Source organism: Ambystoma mexicanum, chromosome 10 (genome assembly GCF_040938575.1).
Source record: "Ambystoma mexicanum isolate Mex_15411 chromosome 10, UKY_AmexF1_1, whole genome shotgun sequence".
Classification (NCBI taxonomy): Eukaryota; Metazoa; Chordata; class Amphibia; order Caudata; family Ambystomatidae; genus Ambystoma; species Ambystoma mexicanum.
The window spans coordinates 1,008,950,227-1,008,965,464 of NC_090932.1; the positions used below are offsets into that span (position 1 = coordinate 1,008,950,227).

Consider the following 15,238-nt stretch of genomic DNA (forward strand, 5'->3'; position numbering starts at 1 on the left):
CGGATCCGGACACTTCAAAGAGAGGTTCCCCGGTGGATTGTCGCGAGGCCTGTGCCGAAAGGGAAGACAGTAGCCGTGGGTTATGATCTCCAGAACCCACACATCCGAAGTAATGGCTTGCCACTCTACAAGATGCTGCGCCAGCCTTCCCCCAACCGGCGAACCATGGGACCTGGCCTCATGACTGAGTAGGAGCGGCTGCGGCGTTACCTGAGGGCAAAGAGGCAACTGCCCGAGCGGCCTTGGCACCACGGGTACCCTGTCGCCCACCTCTGGTACCCCATGCGTTGGCCTCTTTGACTGCCAGCTCCCCTCGCTTTACTGAAGGACGAGTAATAGCGAAAGGAACCACCCCTCCACTGCTGTCCCCTAGGACGAAAAAGCGGAGGTTGGCGAACTGCAGCGCCCAACGACTTCGCTGCAGCTTTTGAGGTCTGCAACCTCTCAAGGCTCTCGTCAGCCTTGCTGCCAAAAAGGTGTTCACCGTCAAAGGGCATGTTGAGGAGCCGGGACTGCACATCAGGAGCAAACCCTGACTTCCGCAACCACGCAAACCTGCGTATCACGGTGCTCGCCGCCATGGACCTACTGACGCATTCAGCCAAGTCCAGACCCGACTGAACGGACTCACACATGGCATCCTTACCATCCTGGACCATAGCAAGGAAACCATCCCGTTCATCCCCTTCGGGAATATGTTCAGCCGCTAACGCAACACAGTTCCACAGAGTGTGCGTGAAACGTGACAAGGCACAAATGGAGTTGGCCGCCTGAAGCGCCATACCACCAGAAGAAAAAACTTTCTTCGCCCAGCCATCAAAACGTTTGTCGTCCCTATCAGGAGGGATGGTAGGGTACGACGCCTGCTTTGCCGGGGCCGTGGCCGCCTGCACCACCAAACTTTCCGGAGTGGGGTGCCTGGTCAAGTAGCAGGGGTCGCTACTGGCTGGACGGTATTTACGCGACAAGGAGCTGCCCACCGCCGGGAGACTCTCCGGAGCAGTCCAAGCCGCCGCCACCCTTCTCCGTAAAGCCATATGGAACGGCAGTACCGGGTCAGTTGGGGGACCAACATCAAGGATGTCCGTCAGATCATCCTGCACAAACTCCCCTGGGGGAGCAGACCATCCCAGATACTCAAACACCCTAGCCATAAGGCGCCGGTACGAGGAATCGGCATGGAGCCAGGCTCAGGCCTACAAAATTCCACCTCCGGAGAGGTGTCCAGTCCACTGGCATCATGCAGTGACTGCCTCAAATTGTCAAACTGACTATGGCCCGAGACAATTGCATCTGGCACCTGACTAGGAACCAGGCCATCAGAATCCTCATCCGCCTCTGAAATATATTCCAGGTGGCGAAAAGGCACCCGAGAGTGCTTGCTCTTAACCAGAGCCTTCCTAGGGGGTACACCCGTGACACGGGGCACCTCCGACACGAAAGGCGTCGATGGCGTCGAGCGAATCGGCGCCGACGTCGAGAAAACCGGCAACGGCGCCGAGAGGATCGACGTCAGATGCAGCGCCTCCAGTATCGGCGGCGTCGACACAGCCCTCGAAGCCGGAGCCCCGAGCGTGTCCCTCGACGACCTGATCGTCGACGGCGTCGACGACTTCCTCGAAGCCGGAGCCTCGAGAAAGCCTGTCGACGCCCTCGACGCCTCAGACGTCGATGTCTTCCTCGAAGACTTCACAGGAGCACACAGTCTCGAACGCGTCGAGGACCGGGACCTGGAACGGGTACGGCGAGAACGAGCCTCCTTGTCCGAACGGGACCGCTCCCGTGACTCGTGCCGACCACTCTTGCGAGCGGTGTCTCTCGACCTCTCACGGCCGCCCCACTCGGGGGCGCGGACGGCTGAGTACCCTGCGACTCAAGAATCGCCAACATTTTCTTCCCGAAGGAAGCCCATTCCTCCGGCGTCGCACGGCTGGTGGGGTAACCGACGTGCCGTGCAGAATCCTCGGAAGAGGACCTGGAAGGCGACCGGTGACGGCGCTTCCGAGAATGCCTCGAAGAGGCTGAGGAGTGGCGAGACCCACTCCTAGAAGTAGACCGACGAGACTTCCGACGATGACGCGGAGAGTCACCCCTCAAATCATCCGTCGAAAGCCCCGCCGACTTCGACTTCCGGGACTTGGACACCCGACCAACCGACAACGTCTTCTTACGTTCGCGTAAGGCTTTGGACGTGAGCGACTGGCAGTCGATACAGTCATCCGTGTCGTGGGCCTCCCCGAGGCACCAGAGGCAGGCGTCGTGCGAGTCAGTCACCGACATCTTGGACCCACACTCCCCGCACTTCTTAAAGCCCGGACGCGGGGTTGAAGACGAAGTGGAAGACATCGCCGAAGGAAATTCACAAACGAACAGGTTCGAAGAACCAGAAAGAACAGAACTCCAAAGAGTCGAGGCTTAGAACCGAGAAACACGAAGCAACACGTTCGCGGAAAAAACAGAACTGAGGCTACGGGCGTCGTGCGTCCTACTTATCACATCGGATGATGTCGGAGGAGGTCCTCGACGTCGGCGCATCGACGTCATCGACGCAGACGCCGGAAAAGTTTCCGAAGCAGCACAGCTGTGGTGATTACATGTCATAGATATGGAATACGTCGGAGGACCCAATCCCCTCGAAATATAAATCTCCCTAACACTCAACCAACAAAACTTGTGTGGTTCAGGTCTATACAAAGCTTTAGAGACCTGTGTCCCAAGTGTGAGACTTCAGAAGTCCTACTATTGCTGGACTTTTGTAAAACTACTTAACGGATTTGGCTAAATTCTGCCTTCCCTGTTCAACATAGTAGGGTGGCCACCCAAAATCCTCCCCCCTCCGACTTAGAAAATTGGTCTGTTCTCACCTGATGGTCTGTTCAATGCTTCAGAGGTTCCCAAGCAAGGATATGAGTGTTGGGTAAGAATTGGTGGAGTCAGACTGTGTGAGACTACACAAGACTTATCTGCTTGGTATTAGGTAACCCATCTTTTGGGATAAGTCTGTACCAGACAAGTTGGTAGTGTGACTGAGCAGCCAGGCCTATCCCAAAAGGGGTAAATGTAGCTGTAGAGCTGCAGATGTAATCATTCAAAACAAGTAAGCAACACTTACAATCTAAAGGTTTCAGTTATATATATATATTTATTTACATATACATTTTAGTTAAGCATTCTTTAAAAAGGCAATTGGTTGTAACAGCCAAGCAAACTTTGGAATCACTTTACAAGGTCAATAAAGTTGGTGAATACTCTTTGGACATGCTAATACATTTCACCTACACCCTGAAGTGACTTCAATAACAAGGATAGTATTCCATTTATCTTAAACACCATTATACTTTAGACTCTGGGTTTCAGGAAGCAAGGGTTAAGGAAATAGAAAGGTTAGAACTTACTTTCTCATGACATGAAGACAGTTTGAATCCTCTAAAAATCTAGGTAAGCCTTTCCCAGCAGTAACGTTTTAACCAAATTACCACCTATGAAGGGACAAGCAATGCCAAAGTCAATAGATTAGAAGGGTTCCTTTAGGGAGTGTTGGTTAAGGTTTTCACAGAACTGGTAAATCTTCCTGACCTAGGTAAACCCTAGAACTTTTTGCTTTACTAGAGGGATATTTTTCCTTAATACCTCTGTGGGTAGGAACCTTGTTCCAAACTCACAGAATCTTATACTCTTTTTATGGGTGTCATTTTCTTGAGTCTCCATAGTGTATTTTTAAAGTTATCCTCTTTAACAACTTTTTGACAATAAGTGCCTGTTGCTGGGTTGCCCTAGGGGCTTCCCTTTTAACTTTATTTTGCTCAACCTTGAGAGAACTACAGTTCCCAAGGCTAGCATGGATCTTTGGATCCCTTTTAAATTTTGTGAAACCAGCACACCCCACCTTATGTGGAGTGCTGGGGAGATACAATGTATCTCCTTTCAAACTAAAACTGTAACACTTCTGTTACAGGGACAAGCTTACCTTCAATGGCTGGTGGCAGTGATATCTTGTATTAATTTGGTGCACCTTTACTGCAGGCTGTGTTCACAGCTGCAGTAAAGGGACAGAAGGGTGCACATTTTACCAAAATGGCCCAGTCTTCTTTTTTTCACCATTTCATTATTTCTTGTGCTTTCTTGTTCCTTCCACGACATCAAGGGCGGGAAATTCCTTTGGGTGATTTTCATCTTTGGCCGGTGTTAGGCAAAGTTTGAATGCAGTACCCTTTGGGAACACTACACACAACTAGGATTACAAGTGTAAGCAAACCAACCTTTGGTATAAGTCTGTAGTACACAGTTTTGGTAGCGGAGCTGAACAGCCATATGAGGCTTATCTCACGAGGGGAAATGTGAGCAGAAATGATGTTACACGGAGGTCTACAATCACAGGTGTTCAAATAAACTCTTACACTCAAGGTTTCTTGGATAAATATTAATTTATCAATCAGTTATAAAACATTAATTAGAGGGAGGCCATCAGAATAACACACACATATACTTCAATACTTTTCAAAAGAGTAATAAGCAAAGGTTATCAGAATATAAAAGACTACAATTATTCTTAGATAGTGCAAGTACTTGGAGTTCATTAGAAGAGTCAATGCAATTCAATAGGCTAGGCCAAAGTCAATGGGCTAAAGTCTTTTATAGGATAAAGCCGTTCTGGTAAGTAAATAGTAAATTCTCTGCACAAGTTCTCAGAAGAAGTTTGTAAAAAGAAGAATCATGTTGAGTCACAAGCTGATAAGGCCTGCAAGTTGCAAAAGTTTCAAGCACTTTCACTGCGAGATGTAAGTTCTGTCTCGTTTCACAGTACCTTACAATGAAGAAAGAGGCAGCTGATGACTTCTGTTCCTGGCAGTTTCTGCAGATCTCGCTGTTCCTGTGCCTCAGTCGTGGGGACAAGAGGGAAGATGCTGGGGAACTCCTGCACTGCACCTGGTCAAAAGCTTGCAACTACCAAACTTCGATTCCGGTGGCTGTAAGTAACGGACACAAGCAGATGTCCCTCTCCCTGGTTCTACGGTTTCCTGCAGCAACTCTGAGGAAATTCAACCAGCTTCGAGATAGGTGTCCAGGTGGCTTACTTTGAAGTTGATCGGATTTACCAACTCAAAAGGGAGAAGTCATCCTTGGTAGGGCTTCACTGTCGATGTGAACTTGGCGATTCAGACCTGCAGCAGGGCTTCACCGGGCAAACCAATAGTCCAGGAGTTGCAGTAGCCGTCCTCTTCAAGCTCTTCTTTGGTTCCATCGTTCCAGTGGTCGACTCTGCCTTCCAAGCCAAGTGACTTGCCTTGTATTCAGTTCTCTCCCATTCATTCCAGCCTAGCCGTCACTCACCCAGCAGTGTGGCTGTCCTTGCTGGACAGTCAGCCAGCCAAACTCGCCAGTGTGCATTTGAGTCTCCTAAGAGACTAAGCACAGGGAGTTTCGGGCATCTCTCCCACTTCCTGGCCACCCCAGACACTTGGATGCCAGAGGCGGACTTAAGTCCTGAAACCCGCCAAAGGCGAATGAACAAAGACCAAACCTGGTTTGGCGCGCAGAGAGAAACTCTAGAAGGACCTTTCCAAAAAGAAATGCAGAAGAAAAGAAGACCGGGACGTGTTTTAACAAAGGGTGCTCAGACGCCATTTTGAAAAACATGGCTCCCGCGTTTTAACGTTACCGGAGCTACGAATAGTTCACGGTTAGGAAAAACCATGGTAGTTTGTTGTAAAACCACTGCCACGAGCCATTCTGAGATGAAAGGGTAGCATTCGGCTGCTACATGAGTATTTAGACACAGGGGATACTAAGTAACACTATTGTAAGATAGTGTGAGCTGAGTCTAGGAATTTAAAAAACTAGTAAAGTCAATTTCAATTTACTTACTCTGGGAAACAGTAGTTTATCCCAGAGAAGGTATTCAAACCTTGGGAAAGCCTGAAAAGGGTTCCCTGTGCCACTGCACTGAAGGTCCTTTGTGACACAATTATAAAAGGATGATGCCTATGGAGTTGGTTAGACTCATTAATCAAAAGGAAACACAGAAAACACATTGAATGGAAAAGTCCAAAGTCCCAAAGTTTAGCAAAAGAGCTGGAGGGCTCTAAGGTAGGAGGAATTGGCACATTTATGGGAATTTTCCCCAACAGCGGGAATCCCCTGGACTTTCCGCCTAGGCTCCAGTCTGTCTATGAGGGCAGGAAGCAAGGGAGTAGTCCAAAACTCCAAAGCCCTTTATCTTCCTCCTTGCCTGAACGGGGACAAATCCCAGTGGGGGGTGGGGCTGGCTGTCCCCATTGGACAACCAGACTGCCCCTTCTTGTAAAATGCAGGGAGAGAATGCAGAAGTTGTGCGTAGTTCCTGATAAATACTGCAAACCAGGAAGCTGAAGACAAGTCAACTACTGGAACCGAAACCGAAGAGATTGATTAAGGAAAAGTGGCTGAAATGATTTCCAGCGACCGGAGAGCCTGCTGTGGCCCTTCCTTCCAATCGACCTGGGTAATCTGACCAAAAACGACGACCTTGACCCAGAGCCTGGTGAAATCCACTGGACTCACAAAGACCTGCATTTTGAGCCATCCCACACGTTGCTGCGACTTTGCTTTGCTCCAATACCCCAATACCCTGGGACCTCGAGCCACTGTGCGGCGCACAGTCTTCCAAATTCCGAACCTCGCTGAACTTTGTGGGCATTCTGGTTGATCTCCTGAGACACGAATAGAGTCCCAAAAGTGGACATTTGTAACGATAAGAATTCAACCGCGATTTTCTGTCTTCTTCTGTGCTCCTTGAAAAGGCACCATATCCACAGAACCGCATTCAGCCGCGAGGAAAACCAGCCTAGAGCCTTCTTCATTAAAACCCGCTGCAAAGTTACCTCTGAGGTCTTGTTTGCAGTCACCACAACAAGGAATCCATTGACCGGGTATTTGACTGCAGACGCTGAAGTCCTCCTGCTGCAAAATCATCTTCAATGCTGAGGTACTGTGTTGGCTTAGGATTTCTGTGTAGCTGTGGGGTGTTTTCTATGATGGGGATGCCTCTCATCCAGTGCACCCAGTCCCACTGCTAGAATCCTGCTAGGGTGTCTTCTGTGAAGCCCCTGGACCCTCCTCTAACACAGAAGTAAAGTACTCACCGGTTTGGCCAGTCTTCCAAAGGAACTCTGACCTTTGCTACTTAAGAACCTATCCTGACACTGCCTGTTGGACACTAGATCCTAGTGACACCCCATCTGCCACTGAGAGGACTCATGCTCCAAGAAGAAGGGAAATACTTAAGGGATTGGGCCTTTTGCCTAGAAAAGAAAATACGTGTTTAACACTTGTAAAGAGTTGGTTGGTAACTAACTCTAAGAGTGAACAGTTACAAAAGTTCTTATTGACCTTGGATGTGTGATGCACTATCCTTAAAAGTATTGTTAGCATCCATATTTCCTAGGAAACTGTTTTGCCATTCTAATAGAAAGTAGATGTGAAGGTATATCACTCACCTGTGATTAGGATGTACCTCTTCCCAAATGTAATGTGTTGGGATCACCAGATTATTCCTGCAGGATAATTGTATAAGTGTCCCCCAACTGGGTCTTGCTTCCCCTGATTTGCGGACAGCCTGTCCAGAATAAGTCTGTATTAGGTTTTTGCATACCTGGAATAACTGAGTCATTCAGTAAAGTGTAACCCAGAGTCTGTGGTTCTAACTGTCCCTTAAAAGTCCTATATCAGTCACTTGTTTAGTTGGGAAAAGACCTAACCTGGACTCCTTGTGAGATAAAGTATATGGGTGTTACTTACCTTGAGTTAGCTGTGTGCCATCCCAAAAATAAGTTAAGAGTTACTGCTTATCTCAATTTGTGTTTCATTAATCTCAAAAGCACCTGTTATTGACTATTACATCCTTCGGTTTTACTCACCTAGTATAACTGTGTTATCACAGAAGTACTTATAGGTTTTTACTGTACCTGGAATAAGTGTTCCACTATTCACAAAAAGTATATTGTCCAATTGACTGATTATGTGATTTGTACTGAAAGTCACTGTACAACTGGTAGGCTCTACTGCCCTTGCATTACTGAATGTAATTGTGAAAGTAACTGTTAGGCAAAGTTTGAATGCAGTACCCTCTGGGAACACTACAAACAACTAGGACTACAGGTATGGGCAACCCAACCTTTGGTATAAGCTTGTACTACACAGTTTTGGTAGCGTGTTGAGCAGCCAAGTTTATTTCAAGAGGAGAAATGTGAGCAGTAGTGGAGTCGCAAAGAATCAGTTACAGGTATTCAAATAAACTCTTACTTCAAGGTTTCTTGCATAAACAATTATTAATGTATCAGTCAGTTTAGTTAAAACGCCTTCTTTAGAAGGGAGCAATATAATAGTAACACACAAATACAGTTCAATACTGTACACTGAGTTTCTGAATCAGAAAATACCCTTTTGGGATGGCCTACAGACAACCTACACCCACAGGTGACTTCAATAACAAGGTTGCTGGGGACATTAATATCTTACTGTTGGCATTCAGAGTACTCTTAAAAAGTTGGTAAAGGGCAAAGGTTATTAGAACACAAGAGATCACACATTTCTTAAGCAGGGCAACACACTAAGATCCTCTTAGAAGAGTCATACAATTCAATAGGATAAGCCAAAGTCAATGGGCAAAAGTCTTGGATAGGATGATGCACTTCTGGTAAGTAAATGGAAAAGTCTTTGAACAGGTTCTTAGGAGTTTTTGATGTAAAGAATCAAAAGTAGGGCCATAAACTGACTAGACTTGTTAAAGTTACAAGCACTTCTACAGTAAGAGGTAATTTCTCTTAGACTGGTTTTACAGTACCTTAGTAAAGAAGAAAATATGCAGCTGATGCCAACTTCTGTTCCTGTGCAGCTATGAAGATCTCATTGTTCCTGGGCCTCAGTCATGGGGACCAGACGGAGGACGTTGGGGGGACTCCTGCAATGCACTGGGACAGTAAAGACCTGCAACCGGCTAACTTCACTTGCAGTGTCTGTCGCGTCTACCGCAAATAGCAACGTGATTCCTAGCTGTCAAGATGGACCATCCTTGCTTCTGGGGTCCTGCACTCTGCTGAGGGGGCTCAGGATTGGTCAGTCCTGCTTCATGGGAGTCCGGAGGATCTTCCAAAAGCTTGAGGCCAGCTTAAAAGCAACGCACCCATTCTGGTGTTCCTCTCCCTGGCTCTACGCTTTCCAGCAGCAACTCTGTGGAAATTCAACCAGCTCCGAGATGGATGTCGAGTTCATTGGTCCCACCAATTCAAAGGGAGAAGTCGTCCTTGCAGGGCTTCTCTGTTGAGGTGAACTTGGCGGTTCGGACCTGCAGCAGGACTTCAACGGGCAAACCAACAGTCTAGGAGTTGCAGCAGCCGTCCTATTCAAGCTTGTCTTCGGTTCTTTTGTTCCAGTGGTCGACTCTGCCTTCCAAGCCAAGAGACTCGCCTTTTATTCAGTTCTCTCCCATTCATTCCAGCCTAGCTGTCACTCACCCAGCAGGGAGGCTGTACTTGCCGGACAGTCAGCCAGCCAAACATGCCAGTGTGCATTTGGGACTCCTAAGAGACTAAGCACAGGGAGTTTCGGGAATCTCTCACTTCCTGGCCACCCCAGACACTCGGACGCCAGAGGCGGTCTTCAAAGGAACAAAGGGACCAAACCTGGTTTGGCGCGCAGAGAAACTCTAGAAGCACCTTTCCAAAAAGAAATGGCGAAAAAAGAAGACCGGGACTTGTTTAAACAAAGGGGGCTCAGACACCATCTTGAAAAACATGGCTCCTGCGATTTACCGCTACCGGTGTTCGCGGTCGGGAAAAGTCATGGTAGTTCGTTGTAAAACCACTGCCACCAGCCATTTCAAGAGGAAAGGGGTAGCATTTGACTTCTACATGAGTATCTAAACACAGGGGATTTTAGCTAACCCCTCCAGCACTCTATTGTAAGATAGGATGTGCTGGGTATAGGAATTTGAAAAGACTAGTAAAGTCAATTTCACTTTACTTTCTCTGGGAAACAGGAGTTTATCCCAGAGAAGGTAATTAAATCTTGGGAAAGCCTGAAAGGCTTCCCGGTGTCACTGCATTAAGGGTGCTGTGTGACACAAATGAAAAGATTGTGCCTATGGAGTTGTTTAGATTTCATAACCAAAGAAATAAACACAGAAAACAAACAAGTCCCAAAGTTTAGCAAAAGAGCTGGTGGGCTCCAAGGTGGGAGGAATAAGCACATTTATTAGGATTCATCCTAACAAACCTGTCTCAACATTTAGAGTTAAAGCCAAGAAAGATCTTGCAAGCAGAAAAAAGGGAAAAAAGAAGACTGGGGCCATTTTGACAAAATGGACACCCATGGGTGCTGTACTGCAGCTTAAGGTTCAGCCTGCGGTAAAAACGCACATTGGTTATAAAAAGTAAACCACTGCCACCAACCATTTAAAGTAGTAAGGATAACAAAAAATGTTACATGAGAAAGCAAGATAAGGGGCTACTAGGTAAGCCCCAAGGCACACCACATAAAATGGTGTGTGCTGGACCTACAAGGTACAAAGTTAAGTAGGATCAATTTCACCATACTATTCTTGGGAACAATAGTTCACCCAAGAAAAGTTATTTAAACCTTGAGAGAAATCCAAGGGACTTCTCAGTGACACTACACTGAGGGGTGTGTCAATATACAAAAAGCAGATGCCTATGGAATATGTCAGACTCCAAAAACAGAGAAAACATAAAAAATCCAGGTCGGGGAAACACACATGAGGGACTGAGAAAAAGGTCCCACTCACTCAGGAGTTAACATTAAAAAGTCCTAAGTCCAGCAAAAGAGCCGAGGGTCTCTAAGGTGGGAGGAAATTAGCACAGAAATGAACATTCTCCTCAACAATGAGCATTATGGGTTCAAGTGTTAGACAAGCTAATGGAAGGAACAGTGACCATTAGCATTTTGAATGTATTGTGGGACAAAACATGGGTCAAAAGAAAAACAAGCAAAGAATCCAAACCTTACCTGCATAGGCGCAAATATCCACCAATGTGTTGGCAAAGCTGCGGAATGGCTCCGATACCACTTCTAGAGCAGCCAGGATTGCCTCAATGGCCTCACCCTTTCCTGCAAAAACAGAAGGAGATATCAAAGACTATTGCAAGAAAAAGGCAAGAGGCGTTAAAATGCTCTAAATACCACAAGCCTCTTCCAAATCCAGTAAAAGAGGAAGTTAATAAAGTAACAAGTGCATTAATGAGGACTTGGTATACAACACCTTAACTGCCTGGAAAGAGGGTCCTCCGAAAACCTTCTGTGAAGTGTTAACCAATACAAAAAGAAACAGGCAAAAAAATTGAATAACTAAAACACAAACACACCCACACTATAAGTAGAAATTTCACTGGAGGAGTACAGAAGCCCACAGCTTGATTCACGAGAGGCAAGTAGGCAAATCATATTTCGAAAACATTTTGTAGTCAAACAGGCAGTTAGGACAGTTTCTCAAGTCCACCCAAAGGGACTTTATAAAAAAACTATACCTTGCGCAATACAGAAACTCTGATTCTTAGTACAAGGCTGGCTCTAAGAGGTACAGAACCTGTAGCATACCCAAAGAAACACTGATACAATGATGTATTGTAAAAATAATAGTTTATTTTATATATACACATAGGCAAAGGGAATTCTTTAGAACGGTAAGTACTACAAGTCAAACAATTATAAAAACCAACAATACCTATGGTATGTAAACCAAAGTATAAACCTTTTTAGAATGGCAGAATGCATTTCAAGAGGAGTAAAACCTAGTGTTACACATTGAGAACTGCAGTAGGCTAATCTAGTGTAAGTGAATTACCAATAGGGTTTTACTTGCCTTGAATAGTGGAACAAAATTCTAAAGGTAACTAAATAACTTTGTATGCTTTTTAGAATAGCAGTAAGCAATTGACAGGTAAGAACTTTGTAACACTATCTCCGAAATAGGACAAGTTACAATGAGTTACAGCAGTAGCACATAGTAAGTACTCTGCAACACCTATTTATTTTCTAGACAGAGGCCAGGTCCTTCCCAATTCTAGGGCATGAGTGATCTCAGAGACAGAAGGGGGACACTGGTGTTCCAGCGGGCAACAGTAGGCAGGTCAGCATAAGGCACAGATGCAGGAAAGTCAGAGCTCCAGAGAATTTCTCATTGTTAAGGCAGAATTGCACGCAGTACCCTCTGGGACCACCACATACAAATAGGACTACAGATGTAAGCAAAACCAACCTTTGGTATACGTCTGTACTACACAGATTTTGGTAGCGAGCTGAGCAGCCAGGCTTATCTCAAGAGGGAATGTGAGCAGTAAAAGATGTTACACAGAGGTCTTTCAATCACAGTGGTTCAAGTAGACACTTACACTCAAGGTTTCTGGGTAAAACAAACACTTATTAATTTATTACACAGTCATTTAGAAAACATTCACTAGGAGGCAACTTAATATACACAAATACATTTCAGTACCAAACCAATAAGTTTGAGTAAATTAGGCTCCCCTGAAATAGGAGCAAAATGGCATTTCAGTCACTTTAAATAGGAGTAAAAAGGGTACACGTCAATAAAATAGATCACAAATACTTTTAGGCAGTGCAAATAGTTTCAGTTCACTAGAGGACTCGATTCAGTTCAATAGGCCTAGGCCAAAGTCAATGGGCTAGTGTCTTGGATAGGAAATAGCAGTTCTTGTAGTAAACGGTAAAGTCTTTGCCAACATCAACTCCAAAGTAAGCCACCTGGCCATACTCTGAGCTGGTTGAAATCCCACTGCAGTTGCTGCTGGAACTGAATAGCCAGGGAGAGGAACACCAGATTGTGTGCCTCGTTTCTAAGCTGGCCAAGAGCTCCAGGAAGATCCTCCGGACTTCTAGGAAGCAGGACTGACCAAGCCTGAGCCACCTCAGAGTGCTGGACCACAGAAGCAAGGAAAGCCCACCTCGACAGCCAGGAACCGCAGTGTTGCTATTTGCGGTAGACGTGAGGAGGTGAAACACCGAAGTGCCACTTGTTTGAAGATTGCCGGTTGTGGTCGGTGACCGTCCCATTGCAGTGCAGAAGTCCCCAGACATCCTCCCTCTTGTCCCCACGACGGAGGCCCAGTAACACCAGGATCTGCAGAGCTGCACAGGAACTGAAGTCATCTACTGCCCTTTTTCTTGAATCTAATGTTACTGTACAGTCTAAGAACTTACCTCTTGTTGTGTAACTGCACTTGTTCTCAGTTTGTGAGACCTGTTGTGGTTGCTCTCTAGAGTTGATGATAGCTTCTTTACCTCACAAGTCGAAACAGATTGTGGCCCTGCTTTGAATTCTTCTTTTCTACAAAGACTTCCAAAACATTGTGCAAGACTTTTACTTACCTGCAAGAAGTGCTTCAGCTCACCTAGACTTTTGCCCAATTGACTTTGGCCTGGCCTGGCTCCCTGAATGACGCTTCAGCCCTCCGACATTGCGTTTTGTCTTCCTTCCAGGAAGGGGTCAACTAACTTTGCATTGGGGTTACCAAAAGTACTTAACTGCTTCAGAATATTTCTGTGATCTCTTGTTCTGTCCTAATGACCTTTTTCTTTGCCAAACTCTGAAGTCCAATTCGAAATGCAAACAGTGGTATATTAATGTCAACAGTGTCTTAGTTACTAAAGTCACCTGAGTGTGTAGGAAGTGTCTGTGTGCCATCCCAAAAGGGTGCTTACTGGTTTAGAAATATTATGAGTGTGTATTTGTGTGTTACTATTCTATTGCCCCCTTCTGAAGAAGGCTTACTCGGACTTAAATAAATTAATAACTGTTTAATCAAGAAACCTTGTGTGCAAGAGTTTATTTGAATACTTGTCACTGTGAATCTCTGTGCAACACCCCTACAGCTCACATTGACCCCTCTTGAGATAAGCCTAGCTGCTCAACACGCTACCAACGTGTGTAGTACAGACTTTCACCAAAGATTGGGTTCCTATTGCCAAGAGGTCAGGGTTGTTGTAGTGCACCCAAAGGGTAATGTCCCCGGAAGTGCCTCAGCAAATGCCTGTCGAGCCTGGAGAGAGTATGGTGAGAGCATCTGTGCATTTCCCTAAGAAGCTGTTCCACGCTTCCATGTGCTTTTTTCATCTTGCAACTTTGGTGTGTAAGCTGTTTGCTGAACTTTCTTGCCTATGCTGGACTGAACCCAATCTATTGGAATTCATACCTTGTTTTTCTATTTTTCAACAGTGTTAAAGCTGCCCCGCCACCTAAAAACAGGTCACTTGCTATTTAAGGCACATGAACAGGCGCCCCTACATGCGCAGCCCCCCCGGAAGTGCCTCAGCAAGTGCCTGTAGTGTTTGGCTCTGTGTGGCTGAGGTATTTTTTTTTCCTGCATTTGTCTTCAAAATAAATTTACAAATCCCTCTTGCATTTATTTCGTAAGAGAAGTGCAGAGGAAATTGCTTAAATTATCAGATGCTCAAATGGCTCCGATACCACTTCTAGAGCGGGTGGTTGGAATGAGGGACGCTCTGACTCTTCCCTCGCTTCATTGATAGCACTGTGTTGGGTGTATCGGTATAACGCTCCTTTCATGGGCTTATACCTACGCTATCTTCCGACCATTGCGGTGCACTGTGCACTACAAAATAAGCAGTTGTCAGTCATTCCGTTTACGGTTGTCAAAAACACGTTTTTAGGCAGAATTGCATGCAGTAACCTCTGGGACCACCACACACAATTAGGACTACAGGTGTAAGCAAAACCAATCTTTGGTATAAGCCTGTACTACACAGTTTTTGGTAGCGTGGTAGCGGGCTGAGCAGCCAGGCTTATCTCAAGAGGGAATGTGAGCAGTAAAAGGTTTTAGACAGAGGTCTTACAATCACAGTGGTTCAAATAGACACTTACACTCAAGGTTTCTAGGTAAAACACTTATTCATTTATTACACAATCATTTAGAAAACATTGACTAGAAGGAGGCAACTTAATATTACACACAAATACACTTCAGTACCAAACCAATACGTTTGAGTAAATTAGGCTCCCCTGAAGTAGGAGCAAAATGGCATTTCAGTCACTTTAAATAGGAGTAAAAAGGCACAAGTTAATAAAATGGATCACAAATACTTTCTTAGGCAGTGCAAATAGTTTCGGTTCACTAGAGGACTTGATTCAGTTCAATAGGCCTAGGCCAAAGTCAATGGACTAGTGTCTTGGATAGGAAAGCGCAGTTCTGGTGGTATACGGTAAAGT

At 45.8% G+C, this 15,238-nt stretch overlaps 1 protein-coding gene across 1 annotated transcript in view; it reads right to left on the reverse strand.

Annotated features, from left to right (window-relative positions):
• The window catches only part of PSMD2 (proteasome 26S subunit ubiquitin receptor, non-ATPase 2), a 674,802-nt gene that overhangs the window by 337,198 nt on the left and 322,366 nt on the right, over positions 1-15,238 (reverse strand). The window contains exon 14 of the mRNA XM_069618807.1: positions 11,002-11,103. Within this exon, the coding sequence (XP_069474908.1) occupies positions 11,002-11,103 (102 nt within the window). The remainder of the gene's footprint in view (positions 1-11,001; positions 11,104-15,238) is intronic.